The sequence below is a fragment of the Halichoerus grypus genome, chromosome 7 (genome assembly GCF_964656455.1).
Source record: "Halichoerus grypus chromosome 7, mHalGry1.hap1.1, whole genome shotgun sequence".
In the NCBI taxonomy this organism is placed as follows: domain Eukaryota; kingdom Metazoa; phylum Chordata; class Mammalia; order Carnivora; family Phocidae; genus Halichoerus; species Halichoerus grypus.
This window is the reverse complement of record NC_135718.1, coordinates 34,661,341-34,682,947: the sequence shown is the minus strand read 5'-3', so window position 1 is coordinate 34,682,947 and position 21,607 is coordinate 34,661,341. Positions and strand designations below refer to the sequence as shown.

The 21,607-nt window shown below is 42.4% G+C and overlaps 1 protein-coding gene and 1 long non-coding RNA gene across 2 annotated transcripts; one reads left to right on the top strand and one right to left on the bottom strand.

The window, feature by feature from the left end:
* Positions 1-1,852: 1,852 nt before the first annotated feature.
* LOC144382456 (uncharacterized) lies at positions 1,853-8,854 on the top strand. The gene is made up of 3 exons (XR_013449438.1): positions 1,853-2,063; positions 3,211-3,314; positions 6,383-8,854. It is a non-coding gene; the product is annotated as an uncharacterized LOC144382456 (long non-coding RNA).
* A 1,907-nt stretch (positions 8,855-10,761) lies between these two features.
* FGFBP3 (fibroblast growth factor binding protein 3) lies at positions 10,762-16,308 on the bottom strand. Its single transcript, XM_036092769.2, has 2 exons — positions 16,129-16,308; positions 10,762-15,824 (listed from the first exon to the last, which is right to left on the bottom strand). The coding sequence occupies exon 2, from the start codon at positions 15,742-15,744 to the stop codon at positions 14,974-14,976; it is 771 nt and encodes a 256-aa protein (XP_035948662.2). The 5' UTR covers positions 15,745-15,824; positions 16,129-16,308; the 3' UTR covers positions 10,762-14,973.
* Positions 16,309-21,607: the final 5,299 nt, after the last annotated feature.

Here is a 21,607-nt window from a genome sequence, read left to right as displayed (position 1 = left end):
TGCACCATAATCATTAATTCCATTGTCTTGGACATTTTGCCAATTTTCATTCATATAAAATCATAGTTTTCATATGTAGATATTTAAAATTTTGTTATTTAAAGATAGAGTGAAGATAGGATAGAATATATTATAAGCTTTTGTTATGATTATTTAATATTTAGACATATAAGTGAACTTCCCTCCATTGGAACTCTCACCCCAGGGCCTGCAAATGTTGGAGAGAGACCTAAAGAGGCAAGTGCTATTTGGTGTGAGGTTTCTGTCTAGTACTGGGGCACCTGGGTGGCTCAGTTGTTGAAGCATCTGACTTTTGATTTCAGCTCAGGTCATGATCTCAGGGTCGTCATGGGATCGAGCCCCGCTGTCAGTGGTCAGTCTGCTTGGGATTCTCTCCCTCTCCCTCTGCCCCTCCCCCTGTACTTTCTCTCTCTCTCCCTCTCTAAAAATAAATAAATACTAAAAAAAAAAAAAAATCTCAGTATTGTCCACCCCTGTTTCCACAGCTCTGAGACCCTTACCTCCATGACCTCTCCTGCTGTCTTACCCTCTCCCTCTTGGGTTTCCAAAGAGACATGAGTGGGACAGAGCTTCTATGACACGTACTCCTCCGTTCAGTGCAGCCCACCCCTCCCCGAGAACCCGGCACAATTTACTAGGGTTTGGACCCCCGTCTGTCGGAGCAACACCACGCAGTATAAGGTGCCTTTGACTCCCACCAGCTCTTATACCTGGGAGGTTAATAGGCAGCAGTGGTTGCCCAACCACATGCAGGGTTCGCACGTGGGAACGCCCCCGGCTCAAGCCCACAAGCTCACAGAGCGCATTAAGTCTCCTCCCACACTCAGATCTGAGCTCTCCCTTTCAATATTTAGCAAGTACTGGGAGATCTGTGAATTTCAATTCAGAACTAATGGCAAACATTGAGATAAACAATAAAATGACAAACAAAGGAACTTTTGTGTCATCGATACTGAATTTTGTAAAACTGAACTACCAAAATAACACCCCGGTCTTGCAAATTATTTTCAAAGTTCAAAGAAGATACTTTAGACACTAAACAATAGTTGTGGTGGTTCAAGTGGCAAATGGAACTGCGTGGCTATTAAAAGAGACTATCTCTTCTGCTATTTTATTGTATTTTATTTTTTTTAAAGATTTTATTTATTTATTTGTCAGAGAGAGAGAGAGAGCAAAAGCAGTGGGAGCAACAAAGGGAGAGGGAGAAGCAGGCTCCCCACCCAGCGGCTCTGATCCCAGGACCCCCGGACCATGACCTGAGCCAAAGGCAGACGCTTAACCGACCGAGCCACCCAGGCGCCCCATCTTCTGCTATTTTATTTATTTATTTATTTATTTATTTATTTATTTATTTTAAAGATTTTATTTATTTGACAGAGAGAGAGACAGGAAGAGCAGGAACACAAGCAGGGGGAGTGGGAGAGAGAGAAGCAGGCTTCCCGTGGAGCAGGGAGCCCGATGCGGGGCTCGATCCCAGGACGCTGGGATCATGACCTGAGCCGAAGGCAGACGCTCAACGTCTGAGCCACCCAGGCGCCCCTCTTCTGCTATTTTAAACAAATTTACCACTAAGTAGTTGTCAAATTTTGAGGCTCCTAGGAACTTAGGGCTGCAGCCAAATGCCCCTGCTGGCCACTGCCGGCCCCTCCCCTCTTACATCCTACCAACCAGGCTCATTATCCCGCCGGCAAAGAACGTCAGCGCACCAGCCTTCGCTCCGCCCCAGCCTTCCTCAGGCAGCCTACTTGCTTTTAGGGACACGTGTAAGCACACATGCTGGCGCTGAGGTCCCCCTTCATTCTGGGTGACTCACTCGAAGTTTTTTATAACACTGTAGGCGCCAGCCATTCAGTTACTCAAAGTGGCTTCACCCTCCAGATTTTCCCAAGGGTTTATGTTGCAGACTTTCCAGGGCTTTGCGGGAACATCCAAACCTATCTAAGGAACCAGTTGCATACCCACAGGTTGAGGCCGCAGGTGTGAGCTAAAGAATTAAAGATAGGACTGTCCTAAATATCTTTCCTCTAGGCACACTGCTGCTGGTAAGTTTTCAAAATATTCCCACCCTCTGTATGTGTGTGTGTGTGTGTGTGTGTGTGTGTGTGTGCGCGCGCGCGCATGTGTGTGCTGTTGTGTTGGGTATTGCTTTGCTTTGCTTTGCCTTTTTTTTTTTTTTTTTTTTTTAATTGAGAGCATTCCCTAGCCTTGGGGCAGGGAATGGAAGGGATGAGAAGAGAGAAGGATAAATAAGTCCTGTAAATGCGGGTAAATATTTCATCCTGGGGTACTGCGAAGGAATACTTACTCATGGTTGAACATAAACTGTGACATCTCCCCCTCCTGGGGATCCCACACCGGCCATCTTCCCTTCACCCCTCGCCCCACGTCTTCAAATCAAAGCACCAGGGCCCTATCGCTGTCTCGATTTGGAGAAGAATCGTTCTCATTGTGATCATTGTACGTGGGAACAAAAGAACTTATGGATCAAAGGTTTAGGGTCTTCAGCCCCACCACGATCACATGACCACCCAGCTCAAAGGAGGCAACTGTCAACTGAAGTATTGGTTGGAAGCTTCTGGCCTTTCACGGAGAGCCCCGGTGGTTACCTAGAAACAGTCCTCTCACGTCATTTACATTGTTTAGCAATGTGCTGCCAACAGTCCTTGGGGAGATTCTGTATTTAGCCATTTCCAGTTGTATGCTAAATGAAAGCATCCTTTTTTTTCTTTTTGGGTCTCTCTGAAACATAGAGTCCTGCTCCCTCCAGCCCCCCAGATTAATTTTGGGTTTCCTTGAGAACTTTGGAATCAGTGGCCTCACACTCCAAAATCCTGGTGGAGGTTTTATTGTCATCATTTTTACATGAGTAAATATTTTACATGATGTAAATGTAAATATTGTTTTAATTGAATAGATTATTTACTGGTTGACATTTTTTAAATGTTAGGACTTTTAATCTAATAATAGCATTAAATGCATTTGTCTTCCTTTATTCAGGTCTTTCCTTTCTGGCCTCAGAAGTGTTTCTGTGTTCCTCATATGGCTCTTGCAAAAGTCCCGAGTTTGTTCTTAAGAATTTTACCTTGTGTTGCTATTACTAATGGCACTTTCCATGATCTTTTCTAACTGCTGTTGCCTGTATATGATGACCACCCATAATATTGCTGAAATGGCCTTCTTGTTTTAAAGGAGAGAGGAGGGCTTTGCTCTGCTGTTATGCCTGCTTTTAAAAACTGAAACAGGGAAGAGTTTGAATGTGGTGAGCTGGAGGTCACAGGAGGGACACACTTGGGGTAAGTTCATCAAAGCCCTGCAGCTGTAAGCATCGGTCAAGGAGTAAGGAGAGTAGCTCTTTGAAGCTTTAAGGAAGCTGTGGAGCTGGGAGGTCAGCTGTGGTCCAAAGCCTCCAAGGCCACAAATGTTCTTGTCTCTTTTCAAGCTGTTCTCATCGAAGGAGGTCTCACATACCCCCTTGCTTCCACATAAGGGATGTGAGCACTAGATCTCATACTCATCAGATACTTCTCTCTTCTGCAGCTACACGTTTCTTGCATATTTCTTTTCATGCCGTTCTTACTAAGGTGGAGGGTTGCTGATCACTATCTTGTGTAAGCGCCCTTTAAGGCTGCAGGTTCCCCTTCGATGCTTGCACTGGAAATGGGGGCACTTACGGCATGTTTGCAATGTGCCAGGAACTGTGCTTTCCATGAGCATCTCACTTAATCCCCCCAACAACCCTATGGGAAATTACTAGTATCTTACTCCCTATTCTACATAGGAGAAAACTGAGGCTCAGAGAGATGAATACATTGTCCAAGGTCACACAGCTGGTTAGTGGGAACCCCAAGACTTGGACCCATGCATATTGGTCTCCGTCACCCAATAGCCTTTTGTGGTAGTGGAAGAAAAAAGACCTAAATTATGCCTCAACCAAACGGAAATTGTTTCTTTTATTAAACGTGTGCGGCAGCCGTGGGCGTGCACTGCTCAGATCTCCCCTTCAGTGAGAGCCCATCGTGAGCGGTGTAGTTAGCTGACCATGTCCAGCAGCAGCGCCTTCAGAATCTACCACAGTGTTTACACGGAAAGCGTGTCCTTCCCAGGCCACTCCCAGCCCACAGCTGTGCCAGCAGGAGAGCTAGAACCAGGCCATTCCTGTCCACAGTGGGACTCCTCCAATCTCTGTGCTGGGGCTCCACACCGGCCAGGCCAAGGTCTCCTCAGAGCTGCAAGAGCCAAGCCTCTTCCTATCCAATCCTCTTTCCTACCGCTCTCCCTGCATAGGACTCAGAGGTTCTCCCCAACATGAGGCTCAAGCTCACAACCCCTGAGATCAAGAGTAGCATGTTCTACCAACTGAGACAGCCAGGTGCCCCTGTAATGTCACTCTTTCTCCTTTTTCTTTGTGTTGGAGTTTCCTTTGTTGGATATTAACCTAGCCCCTTGTGGTAGGCAGAATAATGGCCCCCAAAGATGTCCGTGTCTTTTTTTTTTTTTAAGATTTTATTTATTTATTTGACAGAGAGAGATATAGTGAGAGAGGGAACACAAGCAGGGGGAGGGGCAGAGGGAGAAGCAGGTTTCCCGCGGAGCAGGGAGCCCGATGCGGGGCTCGATTCCAGGACCCTGGGACCATGACCCGAGCCGAAGGCAGACACTTAACGACTGAGCCACCCAGGCGCCCCAAGATATACGTGTCTTAATCCCCAGAATTTGTGACTAAGTTGTGTTAGATAGCTATAGGGTAGTGAGGTTGCAGACAGAATTGAGGTTGCTCATCTACTGGCCTTGAGATGAGGCGACTATTCTTGCCTATTTGGGCAGGCCCAACATAGTCACAAGGGTCCTTTTATGTAAGAGAGGGAGGCTGGAAAGTGAGAGAGCAGGAGATGTGGTAATGAAAGCAGAGGCCAGAGAGAGGTGATGGCTGACTTTGAAGATTGAAGGCAGCCATGAGCCAAGGCATGTGGGCAGCCTCCAGAAACTGGGAAGGCCAAGGAGATGGATTCTTCATTGTTTCTTTTTTCTCAGGTTGGCCTGACTGCCTACTGCTTCTAGCTGGACCTTTTCAAGGAATCTTGTTTTGTCTTTGAACCTTGTCCTGTTGAAGTTTCTTTCAGTCATCAATTTTCTTTCTGTCATTAGAATGCAGAAAATTAAGACAGATTTTTCAGGTGACAGTTTGCCCAGGCAATGAGATATGGTTGCAAGTTGGCATCTTATGGGCCCAGTAATATTCCTGTACATATTTGCTTTCTGGATTGAAAATGCAGGGCAGACTGACAGCCTGCCAAGTATATTGTGACTAGCCATTTCCCATGAGTGCCAAGCAAATTTATAGTCAAATTGGATTGGTCTCTAAATATCTCTTTCTAGTTAAATAAAATTGAGAGAGGAAAAAAATTAATGAAAACTATATCCATAGCAAAAGGGAATATTTTTGTGTATAATAACAAAAGGACTGATTTTTTTTGTGGCAGTTGAGGGGGGCAGAGAGGTTTATTACCATAAATAATGGGTTGAATTGTGTCCCCTACAAAATTCAGTTGAAGTCCTAATCCCCAGTGCCTCAGAATATGACCTTATTTGGAAATAGAATCATGGCAGATGCAGTTAATTAAGATGAGGTCCTATTAGAGGGGAATAGTCTCCTTTTCTGGTGTCCTTTTGTAAGCTCTGTCATCTTTATAAGAAGGGGACATTTTAAAAAAAAAGAGGAAGAAGAAGAAGGGGACATTTAGATACAGACACTTACAGGGAAAATACCATGTGAGGAAGGCAGGAATCTAAAAGCAAAGGAGGGGCGCCTGGGTGGCTCAGTTGGTTAAGCATCTGCCTTCGGCTCAGGTCATCATCCCGGGGTCCTGGGATCGAGCCCCGCATCGGGATCTCTGCTCAGCAAGAGCCTGCTTCTCCCTCTCCCTCTGCTGCTCCCCCTGCTTGTGTGCTCTCTCTCTCTCTCTGTCCAATAAATAAATAAAATCTTAAAAAAAAAAAAAAGCAAAGGAATGTCAAATATTACCAACAAAATGACGAGAAGCTAGGAGAGAGAGATGGGACAGATTATGTCTCATAGTCTTGAGAAGGAACCAACCTTGCTGATACCTTAATCTGGACTTCTAGACTCCAGAATTATGAAACAATAAATTTCTATTGTTTAAGCCGCCCCGTTTGTGGTACTCTGTTATGGCAGCCCGAGAAAACGAATACAATTACTATTTAAAGAAGTATAAGTGTAGAATAAAACTTTATGGAAGTACTCAGGTGATTTCAACTTTGTGATCATTTCCTATGCAGCTAAAGAGATTTTTTTTGTTTATTTAAATAACAAATTTTTAAGAGATTTTCTTTTTCTTTTAAGTAATCTCTACACCCAAGGTGGGGCTCGAACCCACAACCTGAAGATCAAGAGTTGCACACTCCACTGACAGTTCCAGCCAGGTGCCCCAAGAGATTTAGTTTTGTTCATCAAGAGGGAAGTGGTTCCTGTGGAAAACAGTATGGAGATTCTTCAAAAAATTAAAAATAGAAATACTATACAATCCAGTAATTCCATTACTGGATATTTACCCAAAGAAAACAAGAACACTAATATAAGAAGATATATGTACCCTTATGTTTATGGCAGCATTATTTACAAGAGCCAAGATATGGAAGCCAAGATATCTATCGATGAATGGATAAAGAAGACGTGATGTATATATAAAATGAAGTATTACTCAGCCATAAAAAGAATGAGATCATGACATTTATGACAACATGGATGGACCTAGAGAGTATTATGCTAAGTGAATTAAGTCAGAAATAGAAAGACAAGTAGCATATGATTTCATTTATATGTAGAATCTAAAAAACAAAACAAAAGAACAAAGCAGAAACAGACTCATAAATACAGAGAGCAAACTGGTGGTTGCCTGAGCAGAAGTGTGGGGGGATGGGCAAAATGGGTGAAGGAGCATGGGAAACACAGGCTCCCAGTTATGGAATGAATAAGTCACAGGAATAAAAAGTACAGCATAGGGAATATAGTCAGTGGTATTGTAATAGTGTTGTATGGTGACACATGGTAGCTACACTTAGGGTGAGCACAGCATAACAGAGTTGTTGAATCACTATGTTGTACGCTTGAAACTAATGTAACATTGTGTGTCAGCTGTACTCCAAAAAAAAAGGGGGGAGTATTAAGTACAACTATACTTATTTTATGTTCATACTTTGTGTTATGTATCAATGAAAAAGCCTGAAGTCTAATTATATTCACATGTGCTAATTTGGAAACATCTTGAAAATATATTATGTGAAAAGTAAATTGTAGCATAATACATACAGCATGATTCCATACAAAACCCAGTATATTTGTAAATACATATATGCACTAGTACTGAACAAGGCCTGAAACTTTACATATACCTTAAGTTAAGAACATCACACCACTTCTCAGTGGTCTTAGTATCTATCACATCCACAGGGGAAAAACAAAACCCTAGTGGTTCCCACCAAATTATAGCAGTCAGTGGTTACTGCCATGAAGAGGAAAGAGAGGAGAGAGAGAAAAGCTGAATAGAGATTTTCACATTTTACTCTTTATACATCTATATTTTATTTTTCTAAAGATTTTTATTTATTTATTTCAGAGAGAGAGAGAGAGCACAAGCAGGGGGAGCAGGAGAGGGAGAAGCAGGCTCCTCGCTGATCGGGGAGCCCAATGCGGGGCTCTATCCCAGGATCCTGGGATCATGACCTGAGCCAAAGGCAGACGCTTAACCGACTGAGCCACCCAGGCGCCCCAATTATTATTATTTTTTAAGTAGGCTCCACGCCCAATGTGGGGCTTGAACTCACAACCCTGAGATCAAGAGTTGCATGCTCCACCAACTAAGCCATCCAGGAACCCCTATACATTTATATTTTAGAAAACTTCAATGAAAATGTCTTTATCAGAATTTTGTTGGTACAATGTTATGGAAGGCCTTTTAAACACCTCAATACCTTTTAAAATCCTAAAGGCAAGGCTCCTGGGTGGCTCAGTTAGTTGAGCATCCGACTCTTGGTTTAGGCTAGGTCACGATCTCCGGGTCATGCCCAGCTCTGCACTCTGTGCTCAATGCGGAGTCTGCTTGGGATTCTCTCTCCTCTCCCTCTGCCCCTCCACATGCTCATATGCTCTCTCTTTCTCAATAAATAAATAAATAAATAAATAAATAAATAAATAAATAAATCTTTAAAAAATAAAGTCCTAAGGGCTCATGTCCTCATGTCCTTTAAGCCACAGATTCCATGTATGAGAATTTATCTTACAGATACAGTTGCACGTGTGCACAATAAAATAATTTCAAATGTATTTTTATGTATTTATATTAGTTATCTACTGCTACATAACAAATTGCCATGGACTTAGCAGCTTAAATAACACACATTCATTATCTCACACTTTATGGGTCAGAGACAGCTCAGCTGGATCTTCAGCTTCAGAATCTTTCATGAGGCTTCAATCAAAGTATCAACCTGGGCTTCAGTCTCATCTGAGGCTCAGCTGGGGCAGGATCTGCTTCCCAATTCAGAGTTGTTAGCAGGATTTAGTTTCCTGCAGATGTCAGATTGAGGGCTTCAGCTCCTTGCCAGTTGTCAGCCAGAGTCTGTTTTCAGTTCCTTGCCATGTGGGCTTTTCTGTATGGTGGCTTACTTCATCAAATTCAGCGAAAGAGAAAATCAATAGAGAGTCTACTAGCAAGAAAGAAGTTGCAATATTATGTGATATAGTTATGGAAGTGACATTTCATGTCCTTTGTTGCATTCTATTGAGGTTGGAAGCAAGTCACAGGTTCTGCCTATACTCAAGGAGAAGGGATTACACAGGGGTGTGACTACTAGCAGGTGGGATAAATATAAGTAATTATATATACTTCTATACTCATATATACAGTCTGCCACAGTATATAACTCAGAGTGGCTAAAATCAAATAATATAAATATTTATTCTTATTTGAAGGATTTGGATTTAACTTTGATTTCTTTTAGATAGATTTTATTTTGTTTGTGGCTTGAGGTCATAGGTGTTTAGGTTGCAAGGACCAAGAACTTATTGTTTTAACGTAATATGCAACTGTATGTTCCAAATGGAGGACCAAAATATTCAGGATAAAACTACCCCCCTTGTTAAGAAGAAAATGAAAACTGAACTTCAAGATTGGGAGTGAGTAGTTGTCAAATGGGATCATTGCATTCTGCCAAGTTTTCACTAACAATCATTAACTGGTATTCTGACTCTCCCCACCCCTCATCCTGATTATATTTATATATATACAAATATATATATAACAACAATATATATATTTGTTACTTGTTTTCTTTTATTTAACGGTATACCTTTTATAGTGTTGGATATCAGTTTATGGAGAGATCTTTCGTTTTTTAAGTGGCCACATAGTATTGTATTAAGTTGAACCATATAAAATTGTCATTTTTTTGAGGTCAAAATGGTCAAATGATAGTTTCATATGTATTCTGTGAAAGGGAAGTATATGCAAAATGACCTCCAAGGCTGAAGGACCATAAGAGGGAAGAAAAAGGCCAAGAAATCCAGCTTGACAAGAAATGGCTTATTAAGGGGACTTACAGAAGCATGTCTTGGGCTCTGCAAAACCAATAGATCTCCTTGACCCCACCTCCCTTAACACCTACTCTTTTAGCCCTGGAGGCTGGGGGTACCTGTTGGGGGACACCCAGGAGGAAAATGCTTAAGAATATCTGTGTGTCATAGTCGTATCTCCAGGGCAGATCAAGCATGTTATGCCCCTAGGGTGTGCTTAAGAGTGTGGTTAAACAAAAGGAAAGAATGTGGGAGGGAAGGGGCCTGTGTTCAAGGAGGTTTCAGGTCACAGCACAGTCATCATGGTGGATTTGTCCAAAATGGCCTTAGTTTGGTTCACACAATATGGTTTAATCTAACATAAATGAATTTCAATTTACTTAATCAATTTCCCATTGATTGAAGTTGTTTCTAATTTTTTACCAATATAAACAATGTTGCTATAAATAACTTTGTATGTGTTTCTATGCATCCTTGTACTAATAAGCCTTAGGATAAAAATAGAGAACTCCCAGGTTAAAGGGTATGGATATTTTAAATTTTGCTAAAATAAACTGCCAACTTGTCTTCCATTGAGGTTATACCAATTTACACTCCCACCGACGTTACCTGAGAGTTCTTGTTTTCTGGAGGCTTCTGCAGCATAGTATACATTTTTTCCTTATTCCATAATGAGGCACAAACATCTTTATGACTTGCCCAGAATTAGATCTAGAAGCAGAGCTGGGAGTTGGCCCAAGAATTTTAGATTTACATCATTTCTTTTCATCATTTCATTTAGGGTTTCACTCATTTCCCACACCTGTTTTTTGAGTTACACCAAAGTTTACCTCAAGCTAACATCTTCCCGGTGGGTTTCCCAGATAACCAGACCTACACTCACCTTTCATCTTCCTAATCTCCTACATGTAGAAGCCTAATTTCTTTGGTTGGTGTTCTCATTGTTTTCAAAGGGTTTCACAGTGTAATCCTAAATTCCAGCTTGTGGAAGGCTAGTACTCTGTCAGGGTATCCCCACCCCGCTTCCTCAGCCCCAAACAAAGTCCAGGGCATCTGGCACATTATCAACAATTATATGTTTATTGTTTAATTAAGTCATTTAAAAATTTATCATTCTGTAAGGGAAGAAGATGTAATAATATTTATTGGGTACCTATTACATGGCAAATATTGCGTGGTGCTGGGCCGTATTCAATATGTCACATGATTTATTCTTCATGGTAACCCTGGAAGTAGGTAACCCTTTTTCAACAAGAGAAGAGAAAGAAACATGAAGGGATTAAGCAACCTTCTCAAAGTAACCCAGAGTAGGAGGTGGGCAGAACTAGTACTCAAACCAGTCATCCCTGACTCCAGTAGCAGTGCTTGCCCACATCACAGGGGCTGCCTCCTAGGGCCAGGACTAGGAAGCAAGTGGGACTGGTGAGACTCTTTGCCTCGGGGGCAAAATATAATGGAGTACCAACAAACTCACTAGTCAAGATAAATAATGTTTTAATGCAATATTTTTAAAAAATCAAAATTAATGCAAAACAATCCCTGATAAACAAAACATCAAAATTTTCAATTAAGACAGTATCATTCTTCACTGATTTTCATTTCTTGCCTCAGGCTCCAATATAGCTTCCCATAGTACTGTTGCTGATCCTGTCCTTATTTAAAATCATAAGTGAGGTGCCTGGCTGGACCAGTTGGTAGAGCATGTGACTCTTAATCTTGGGATCATGAGTTCGAGCCCCATATTGGGTGTAGAGATTACTTAAAAATAAAATCTTAAAACAAACAAAAACCATAGCTAAGTCATTGGGGGAAAATGTTGTTTTAAAGGATCAAAATGTTGGTGGTATGTCAGGGCAAACTGAAACAGAGACTGAAGGACTTTGAAAGTTGAAAAGACTTTGCCTGGGGGCACCTGGCTGACTCAGGCAGTAAAGCATGTGACTCTTAATCTCAGGGTCCCAAGTTCAAGCCCCACATTGGATGTGGCGCCTACTTAGAATTAATAATAATAGTAATAATAATAAAGAAATAAAAAAAGAAAAGATTTGCCTAGTAGAGATGAGTTCAGAAAAGCAAACTGGGAGGGGCACCTGGGTAGCTCAGTCTGTTAAGCATCTTACTTTAGCTTGGGTCATGATCTCGGTGTCCTGGGATAGAGCCCCGGGTCAGGCTCCCCACTCAGCAGGGAGTCTGCTTCTCCTTCTCCCTTTGCCCCTCCTCCTGCTCATGTTCTCTCTCTCTCTCAAATAAATAAATGAAATCTTTAAAAATAAAGACAAGCAAACTGGGTATAGAGTACATGGGTGTAATTCCACTTTTGCCTTCTATCTCTGTGCTAAATAATTTGGGAAGTACAAGAGAATAAGATGGTTCAACACTTTTAATAAATTCTCTGTCTCCAATAGACTGAGTGACAGATGTCTTGCTACTTCTGATGCCCATGCTGATCCCAGCTCTGACAGTAAACTCGGAGGTGCCCTGGCAACTTTCCCTTCTTTAAAAAAAAAAAAAAAGATTTTATTTTTAAGTAATCTCTACACTCCATGTGGGGCCCTTACTCAAGACCCCAAGATCAAGAGCCACACACTCCACTCCAACTGAGCCAACCAGGTGCCCCTCCCCCTCTTGATGGCACCTGCCAGGGGAGAATACCCAAGTTCTCCCTGTCCATCCTCCTCATTATTTTAGACATTTTGATCCTGTCCTCTCCCACCTACAGATTCGTCCTTCTGGCCCAGCCTTCCAAATCTTTCTAGATGCTCCAGATACAGAAGCCTTCTCTACTTCCCTGGCTATTTCAGTTGTCTTTCTCTGGAGCTTTTCCAACTCCATAATCTATCTTGGGGTATAACATGTAATACTGTACACAGAGTAGTTGTTGATTTTCACGTGTTATTATCACTGTGCAAAACGATGTATAGGATTCTGGAGTGCGAGTAGTGTGCGATAGGAACCTCAGATTTAACCTAGCCTAACTCCCCTCGATGTACATATTGGAGACATTGGGACTTAGTCAAAGTCACTCCAGAAGCTGATGGCAGGATGTGTCCATTTCCCTTTCACTGCAAAAAGAGAATATCAGTCCGTATTCTGTTCTTGAGATGAAGTCCTCGTATAGTTCTTCTTAAAGAGTAAAGGATCAAAAGCAGTAGCAATCTGCATTGTGTACTTGGGCCTAGAATTTGGCCTTTCCTTCTTTCATAGAAGTAAGTTTATTAGACTGTCAAAGGGCACACAAGAAGGATTGGCACTTGTCTTGTATGGAGAGGTAAAACTATCATTCTAGCTATGGTTCTAGACAGGGGTGTTTCATTTCTAATACGCTTCTTTGATGACACCTAAATTTTGCCAAACTTTTTAAAGAAAGTGTACATTGGTCCCTATCTTAAGGGAATGGTCTCTAGCTACTCTGAACTTCCTTTCTCTGGCCAAGATGAATTTTATCTAATGGTCAATGTTACTCAGAATGTGACCTAATAAACCTGGCCTGGAACAATGTGCAATCTGAATATTTTGCCAATTGTATGAATATAAGAATCTACAGAATAGGTAAGAGATAGTTAACATTTCCTAGAGGCTGGTCAAAGAGGAAAGAGTTCAGGAGATGTTTACTATCTGTAAGACTGTTACCTTTACCACTATTTTGAAGGGAAGGGTGTGAGAAGAACAGATGGTCAGCAAAAAAGTAAAAGCCTTATATCTATCAGGGGCTTAAATGTCTTATGGGCTCAGGCTTGTAATATAAATGAATAAAGTTTATTGATAAGATTTGTAGGAGCAGTGCAGAGAACTCTAGAAAACATGCCTCATCTAAAGGGGGCAGCCAATATTTAGTGTCAGCCAATTGTTGCCATATGGGAAGGGAGGTCCAAATGTTTGCAGGTCTAATTTTTTTAAAAGATTTTTATTTATTTATTTGACGCAGAGAGAGAGATAGTGAGAGAGAGAGATAGTGAGAGAGAGAGAGAGCACAAGCAGGGGGAGAGGCAGACAGAGGCAGAGGGAGAAGCAGGCTTCCTGCTGAGCAGGGAGCCCAATGCGGGGCTCCATCCCAGGACCCCGGGATCATGACCTGAGCCAAAGGCAGCCGCTTAACTGACTGAGCCACCCAGGCGCCCCTGCAGATCTAATTTTTTAAGAGAATTCGGAAATCTGAATTTTTACATGAAATTTTTAAATTTTTAAATGCTGGCAACAAATCTAAATTGGGAGGGAAGAAGAAGAGGAAAAATGAAAGAGAACAACATGCAGGCCAAGCAGAGCAATGATACAACCCAGGTTTTGCCAGTTTGTCACTCTTGCTTTATGCAGACTGCTTGTCTTTTCCTAACAACTGGGGACATGTTTGGGAACTTACTTCAAGGTGTACTCAGAACTATATTATATGCAGTCAGAATTTCCATTGCCCTGCCAGTTCTTTAAATCAAGTCATACAGTTTTTATTGAGCACCTAACATGTGCAAAGTTATCATTACATCTTACTTAAAATGAAATATGTTAACAATTAATTACATGAAACAGAGATATAACTTCCGTAATGGCCCAAATGACTCTGAGATACATGCTTAATTTCAGCTATCTTTTTAAAAAAATATGATCAAATATAAAGAGAATTCTTTTTAGAAACCTATGTGAGCACTACAATTCACCTCTGAATTTAAAAGGTTAATGGGAAAGTTTCAAAAGAACATAAGGCATCCCTGTGTTTAAAAGTAACACTTCTAAAAGAATCCAAGGGCAACCACCCTGAAAACCTTCTCATTGGAGGCAGTTTGGACCTCTGAATGGCTTCTATCCCAACAGAAGTCATCTATGACACCAAGCAGTACCCAAGTTCATACTAATTCCAAAAGGAAAAAAAAAAAAAGTTGGGAATCTTGTCATCTGATTGGGTGAGACGTCACTAAACAATTCAACCCGGCTCAGGTTACCAATTGCTCGTGACGACATTTTAATATAAACGTGTTAAACAATATACATAGTATCCTGCTTCCCACATGAGATTTACATCGCTTTCGTCACTTTTCCCCCTTACTTTTTTTCCAGCCTTCCTCTGTGCTCGTCTCTCTCCCAGTCTACGGTTTTTGTACACTTAAGGTATGCCTACTTCTGTTTCCACTATTTCTTCTGCTCTTCATCGGGGTCGGACTTTTCAAAAAATTAAACGTCTCTGCTGTCTCAGAGATTCTCCATACCCCTTACACTCCCATCCCGAGGCCCATCCCCTCCCACCTCCCCAGCCCCATTCTAGAACCTGGACTCCCCACGCTCCATCCCTTATCTCTTGGCCTAAGATGCCCTCAACGTCTCCTCCCCGGCTGCGTACCTCCCCCCACCCACGTTCCTCCCCGGGCCGGGCAGCCTCAGCCATTCCAGAAATTGACAAAGAAGTTGCAAAGGGAGTGCCACTTCTCAGCACAGTAGGTCTCCGTGAGCTTTGCGTTCTCGTCCAACCCGTCGGGATCCGGCCGGGTCCCCAGGGCGCGCTCCTCTTCTGGGTCCGAGGCCGCCTTCCTCTTGCCCGCTTTGGCCTTCTCAGAGGGCTTTCCCCTGGGAGACTTGCTCGCGGGAAGTCGGGCCCCTCCGGCGGGGGCGGGAGCTGGCTCCCGGAGCCGCCCCCGGCTCCTGACCGGGGGCTCGGGATCCCGGGGGAAGCCGGCCGCGGTGGGGCGCACGGGTGAGGACCCGTGGGGCACCAGGCGCAGCTCGGCGCCGTGGCCCTTCTTGCCGGCGCACAGGCGAGCCTTGAGCGGAGCGGGGTCCTGGCACGGCCGCCGCTTCCTGCGCAGCCGTCCCAGCACCTGCTTCCAGTAGTGCGAGCCGCGGGCGGCGTAGGCGGCGCAGCGCTCGGGCTCCCCGCGGTAGGCGCACTGCTGGAGCGCCCCGGCCGGGTCCAGGCAGCGCAGCGCCAGCTCGCTCCCCGCCGCGGGCCCTGGGAGCTCCCGCAGGAGCTGCCAGCTGCACGCGTGCCGCTCGCGGCTGAGGAAGCGGCCGGACGAGCCGCCAGCGGGACCCGAGGCCGGCTCCGCCGCGCTGCCTGCCGCCCCCTGGTCTCTCCGGGCGGCCGCGAGGAGGCAGCCACCCAGCAGCAGCAGCAGCAGCGACAGCGACGCTCGCAGCCTCAGAGGACTCATGGTCCGCGCTCAGGTCGGGTCTTCCGGGACGCCTGGGCGCTTCAGTGGTGGCTGGGCCAGGAGAGCAGCATCCCTCGGACCTGGGGACAGGGGCAGAGACGGCTGCTGCAAATGCGTCTACGAAGTCCCCTTCCCGTACCGTCTACGGTTCGCATACGCTGGTTTCCAGTGGGCAGCAGCAGCCTGAGAGAGACCCTCTGAGAAAATCGCTTACTGTCTAAATAATCGTTTTTATATCTTTCTGAAACCCGTGCAAAGACGAAAGCAAAGCGATGCCTGAAAATTGCCACCTCCACACCCTCCCATCTTCACTCTCCGATAAACTACAAAATCATTTCAGATTGCTATTGGGAAACATGCATTTTTACTGCACTCTGAACTTACCGAGTTCTAGGAGAGGTGGTGGAGTCTTATTAGGGTAGAGGGAATGACTGCATGAGAGATTAGTCCGTTTTCGCCGGCTCGCAGTGAATGAACGTGTTATGAATGGGACAGGAGGGGCCTCCCCCACTCTGCCCCTCCCAGACTTCTCTCACACTGGGAGATTTCCCCCCGCCACCACCACCACACACATACCCCCCCCAAATGTATGAGAGAAGTGACACTGTGACATGAAATATCAATCTTGTATTTAGCTTCCGATGTTCAAAAGAATCACGCAAATTTTAACAAGTCATTCTTTTCTTTCCGTTTACATATTTAATCATCCGGACATGAAGTTAAACAGAAAGATCTAAGTTTTTAAGGGTTAAACAAAAATTTCATGTTAGAAACAAAACAACTGTCAATATTCTAAACCAGGCACTACACTCTCTTCTTCATATCATTCTGAGTTCTGTGTTCTCACCCAGCCTTTGATAGTCTTTCTTATCCTAATAATGTAACCTTAATCCTAATAACTGTTAACTACTAATAAAAATATGCTCTCTTTTATTAATATACCATAGTGTCCTGAAGTTCACCCAGGGTGGGCATTTGGGTTTTGGATTATTCTTAGGTATTATTAAATCAATTATAAACTGCTTGCAAAAATTAGAAGTTTAAAAAATAATTTATTTGGATTATAGTTAGCAGGTAATATTACCAATTCAAATGGTGTAATCTTTAAGAGTTGCTGTGTTCTTGAATCTTGAGAATTTTATATTTAAGCAAAGCTTAAAATATTCCATCACCTTTTTAAAAAAATATTCTCAGTAACAAATGTGTTTTTTTTCATTTCAAGAGTTTTTATACTACTTTACAATTGTTTTATACATGTGAGTACTTTCCTAAAATAATTACCCAAGATGTCAAGAAGTCTCAGTATATTTCCTAATGTTTTGTTGCAGATTATATTTTCTATTACTGAACTCACTTTTTTTTTTAAATCTTTTTTATTTTGTTTTTGTTTTTGTTTTTTTTAAAGATTTTATTTATTTATTTGACAGAGAGAGAGACACAGCGAGAGAGGGAACACGAGCAGGGGAGTGGGAGAGGGAGAAGCAGGCCTCCCGCGGAGCAGGGAGCCCGATGCGGGGCTCGATCCCAGGACCTGGAATCATGACCTGAGCCGAAGGCAGGCGCCCAACGACTGAGCCACCCAGGCGCCCCTGAACTCACTTTTGATGTTGTATTTGAACAGTTATAATTTGATCTACTATAAAAACCAAAATATTTCAGAATTAGAAGAATATATTTAAATATATATTAGCATATATTAAATATATAGTAGTGTATATTGACCTAAGAAAGGAAATTTTTACTACTCTGGTGAGATCAGAAAGATTGAATGACTTATGAGGTCACACATAATTTAGTGATAAAGCCACATGCCACCTGACTTTCAGGGATCAATAATCTTTACATTTCAGGGGCGCCTGGGTGGCTCAGTTGGTTAAGCGTCTGCCTTCGGCTCAGGTCATGATCTCAGGGTCCTGGGATAGAGTCCTACATCGGGCTCCCTGGTTAGCAGGGAGTCTGCTTCTCCCTCTCTCCACTCAAGCTCTCTCTCTGTCTCTCTCAAATAGATAAATAAAATCTTTAAAAAAATAGTCTTTACATTTCAGCTTTGTATTACACTGTTATCACTTTCAAAGTTAGTTATGTTTTTGTTACATCAATCTGATTTATAATGAAAAGCAATTAGTACCTATTAGGTTAACAAATATTAATGTAAGTTTCATAAACAAGAGTAGCTTACTGGGGCGCCTGGGTGGCTCAGTCCTTAAGCATCTGCTTTCGGCTCAGGTCATGATCCCAGGGTCCTGGGATGGAGCCCCACATCTGGTTCCCTGCTCGGCGGGAAGCCTGCTTCTCCCTCTCCCACTCCCCCTGCTTGCGTTCCTGCTCTCGCTAACTCTCTCTCTGTCAAATAAATAAATAAAATCTTAAAAAAAAAAAAAAAAAAGGAGTAGCTTACTAATGTACTTCAAAGATGGAAACCGTCTCTTTCCCAGAAAACTGTATTTGTAGGAGTAAAGCACTGATGAGGAGAGTTAGAGGCTTTTGTCTGTTGCTCTGGCTTTACTTACTGTTACCAGCTACCGAACTGAATTGGAAGAGTTTTTCAGCTAAATAGTGACATCTTGTGACATGCACACTAATTACAATGAAAAAGTTCATTATCTGGAAAGTCATCATCGTTAAGAGAGATATTCCAGAGACCAAGCTTTCTGTCAGAAACATTGTTCACCGAGGAAAAGGGACACACAGATGTGCTTTGCCACATCAAAAAGAGGTATGTCTTACTACAAGTTACATTTTATTTTAAGATTTCACTTATTTATATTGAGAGAGAGCTCATGAGCGCAATCCGGGGTCGGGGGCAGGTGCAGAGGGAGAGGGAGAGAAAGAACATCAAGCAGACTCCACGTTGAGCACAGAGCCCAATGCAGGCTCAATCTCACTACCCTGAGATCATGACCTGAGCCTAAATCAAGAGTCCAATGCTCAACCCACTGAGCCACCAAGGTGCCCCCCACAAGTTACTTTCTGTAAGCTGTGGTCACAACATTTGCCATTTTAACCATTCTTCAGTGTACAGTTCAGTGGCATAAGTACATTCACACTGTTGTGAAACCATCACCACCATCCAGCTCCAGAACATTCTTTATTTTCCAAATGTACCCATTAAACAATAACTCCTCGTGTCTTCCTTCCTCCACCTCCTGGTAACCATCATTCAACGTTCTGTTTCTATGAATTTAACTACTCTAGGCACCTCACAGAAGTGGAATCATACAGTTTTTGTCCTTTTAGGATTGGCTTATTTCACTCAGCAGAATGTTTTCAAGGTTATTCCATGTTGTAGAGTTTGTCAGAATTTTCTTCCTATTTAAGGCTGAGTAATATTCCACTGTATGTATATACCACCTATTAATCTATTAAGGGGCTCTTGAGCTGCTTCCACCTTTTGGCTCTTGTGAATAATGCTGCTCTGAATATGGCTGTACAAATATCTGTTTGAGTTCCTGCTTTCAATTCTTTTGGGTATTTACCCAGAGTGGAATTAATGGGTCACATGGTAATTTTATTTTTAACTTTTTAAATTTATTTTTTTTTTTTAAGATTTTTAAAAATTTATTTGACACAGAGAGACACAGCGAGAGAGGGAACACAAGCAGGGGGAGTGTGAAAGGGAGAAGCAGGCTTCCTGCGGAGCAGAGAGCCCAATGCGGGGCTCCATCCCAGGACCCTGGGATCATGACCTGAGCCGTAGGCAGACGCTTAATGACTGAGCCACTCAGGTGCCCCTAACTTTTTTAAAATAAGGATTTTATTTATTTATTTGAGACAGAGAGAGCACGCATGAGAGAGAGAGAGCAAGTGAGCAAGCAAGCACGGGGGGGGGGGAGGGGCAGAGGGAGAGGGAGAAGCAGATTCCCTGCTGAGCGAGGAGCCTAATGCTGTGGGGCTCAATCCCAGGACCCCGAGATCATGATCTGAGCCGAAGGCAGACACTTAACTGACTGAGCCACCCAGGAGCCCCTACTTTTAACTTTTTGAGGAACCTCCATACTGTTTCCCATAATGTCTGCACCATTTTACATTCCTGCCAACAGTGCACAAGTGTTCCAATTTCTCCAAATCCTTGCCAATACGTGTTGTTGTTTGTTTGCTTGCTTGCTTGGTTTTGTTTTTATGATAACCATCCTAATGGGTGTGAAGTGATATCTCATTGTGGTTTTCATTGGCATTTCTCTAATGATTAGTGATGTTGAGCATGTTTTTCTTCTGTTTATTGGCCATTTGTATCTCTTCTTTGTAATATGTCTGTTGAAGTCCTTTGCCTATTTTTTCAATGAGCTTGTTTTACTGTTGTTGTTGAGTTATAGTTCTTTATATATATAGATATTATATATTCTAGATATTAACCCCTTTAAAAAATTTTTTTTAAGATTTTATTTTTAAGTAATCTCTACCCCCAACATGGGACTCGAACTCACAACCCTGAGATCAAGAGTTGCATGCTCCACCAACTGAGCCAGGCAAGTGCTCCTAAATATTAACCTCTTATGGATATATGATTTGCAATATTTTCTCCCATTCTGTAGGTTGTCTTTTATTCTGTTGATAGCGTCCCTTGATGTACAAGAGTTTTAAATTTTGATGTAGTCCAAGGGAAGACATTTTTAAAAATATCATGATGTGAGATGTGTAAGAAAGCATGAAATAAATATTTTAATATTGATTTAAAAAGTAATCTTGTTTGCATCAGTGATCCAACAGGTCTGTTTGGATTCATACCATATGCCACCTAATAGTTTAGAATGGGGTGAATTTCTTGATAATTTTAGTGATTAACTTCTTAGTCCTGCCCTGTGAATAATACAAAGGAAATATATTACCATAAGGAACTATGTAGCACCTCCTTCCCTTCTAGAGAAGGTTAGCTGCAGCACCTGACCCACAAACTTCTATGGTGAATAGGCCTCCTGCCTCTTGGGTCTCCCTTCCTCCCTCCCTCCTTCCCTCCCTCCCTCTCTCTCTCTCTTTCTTTCTTTCTATCTCTACACACAATGTGGAGTTTGAACTCACAATCCTGAGGTCAAGAGTTGCGTTCTCTACCAACTGAGTCACCCAGGTGCCCCAGGTTTCTTAAGACTACATAATTCTTTCTGCATGTAAAATCAGCTTTGCATAGTTCAATATTCAAATTTTCTTTATTTCTTCAGTATTTGCCTAATCTTGCAAATTATAATATAAGCTTTCTAGGCAAGGATAACTTTTTTAGTTCTTTTGTACCTAATACAATGCTCAAGGCAAAAAGCTGATTGCTTGAACTCTCACATATTGCTGGTAGGAGCATAAAGTGGTGCAACCACTATAGAAAACTGTTTGACATTTTCTTGTAGAGTTACATACACTGTGATCCAACCATCCTTCTTCTAGGTATTTACCCAATGTAAATGAAAACATATGACCACAAAAAGGTAAAAGAATATTTGTAGCACTTTATTCATTGTAATAGCCCCAGAGTGGAAACAACCTAATTATCCATCAACAAGTGAGTGGATAAACAAATTGTAATAAAAATCTGCTTATTACTCAGCAATAAAAAGGAATGAACTGCTGCAGCATGCAACAGTGTGAATTAATCTCAAAACCACAGTGTTGATCAAATGAAGCCAGGCACAAAAGAGCCCATATTGTGTGATTGCATCTATATAAAATTCTACAGCAAATGAAACTAATCAATGATGGAAAAAAATTAGAATAGAGCTGCCTCTGGGGGATGAGTGGTGGCTTGTGTTACCCAGGAAGGGATATAAAGGAACTTTCTAGGGGTTATATATTTCTACATAGTATATATCTATATTCTATATTTTCTACATATTTTATTTTGATAGAGGTTTAGGTTACACCTAAGATTTATATATTTTGT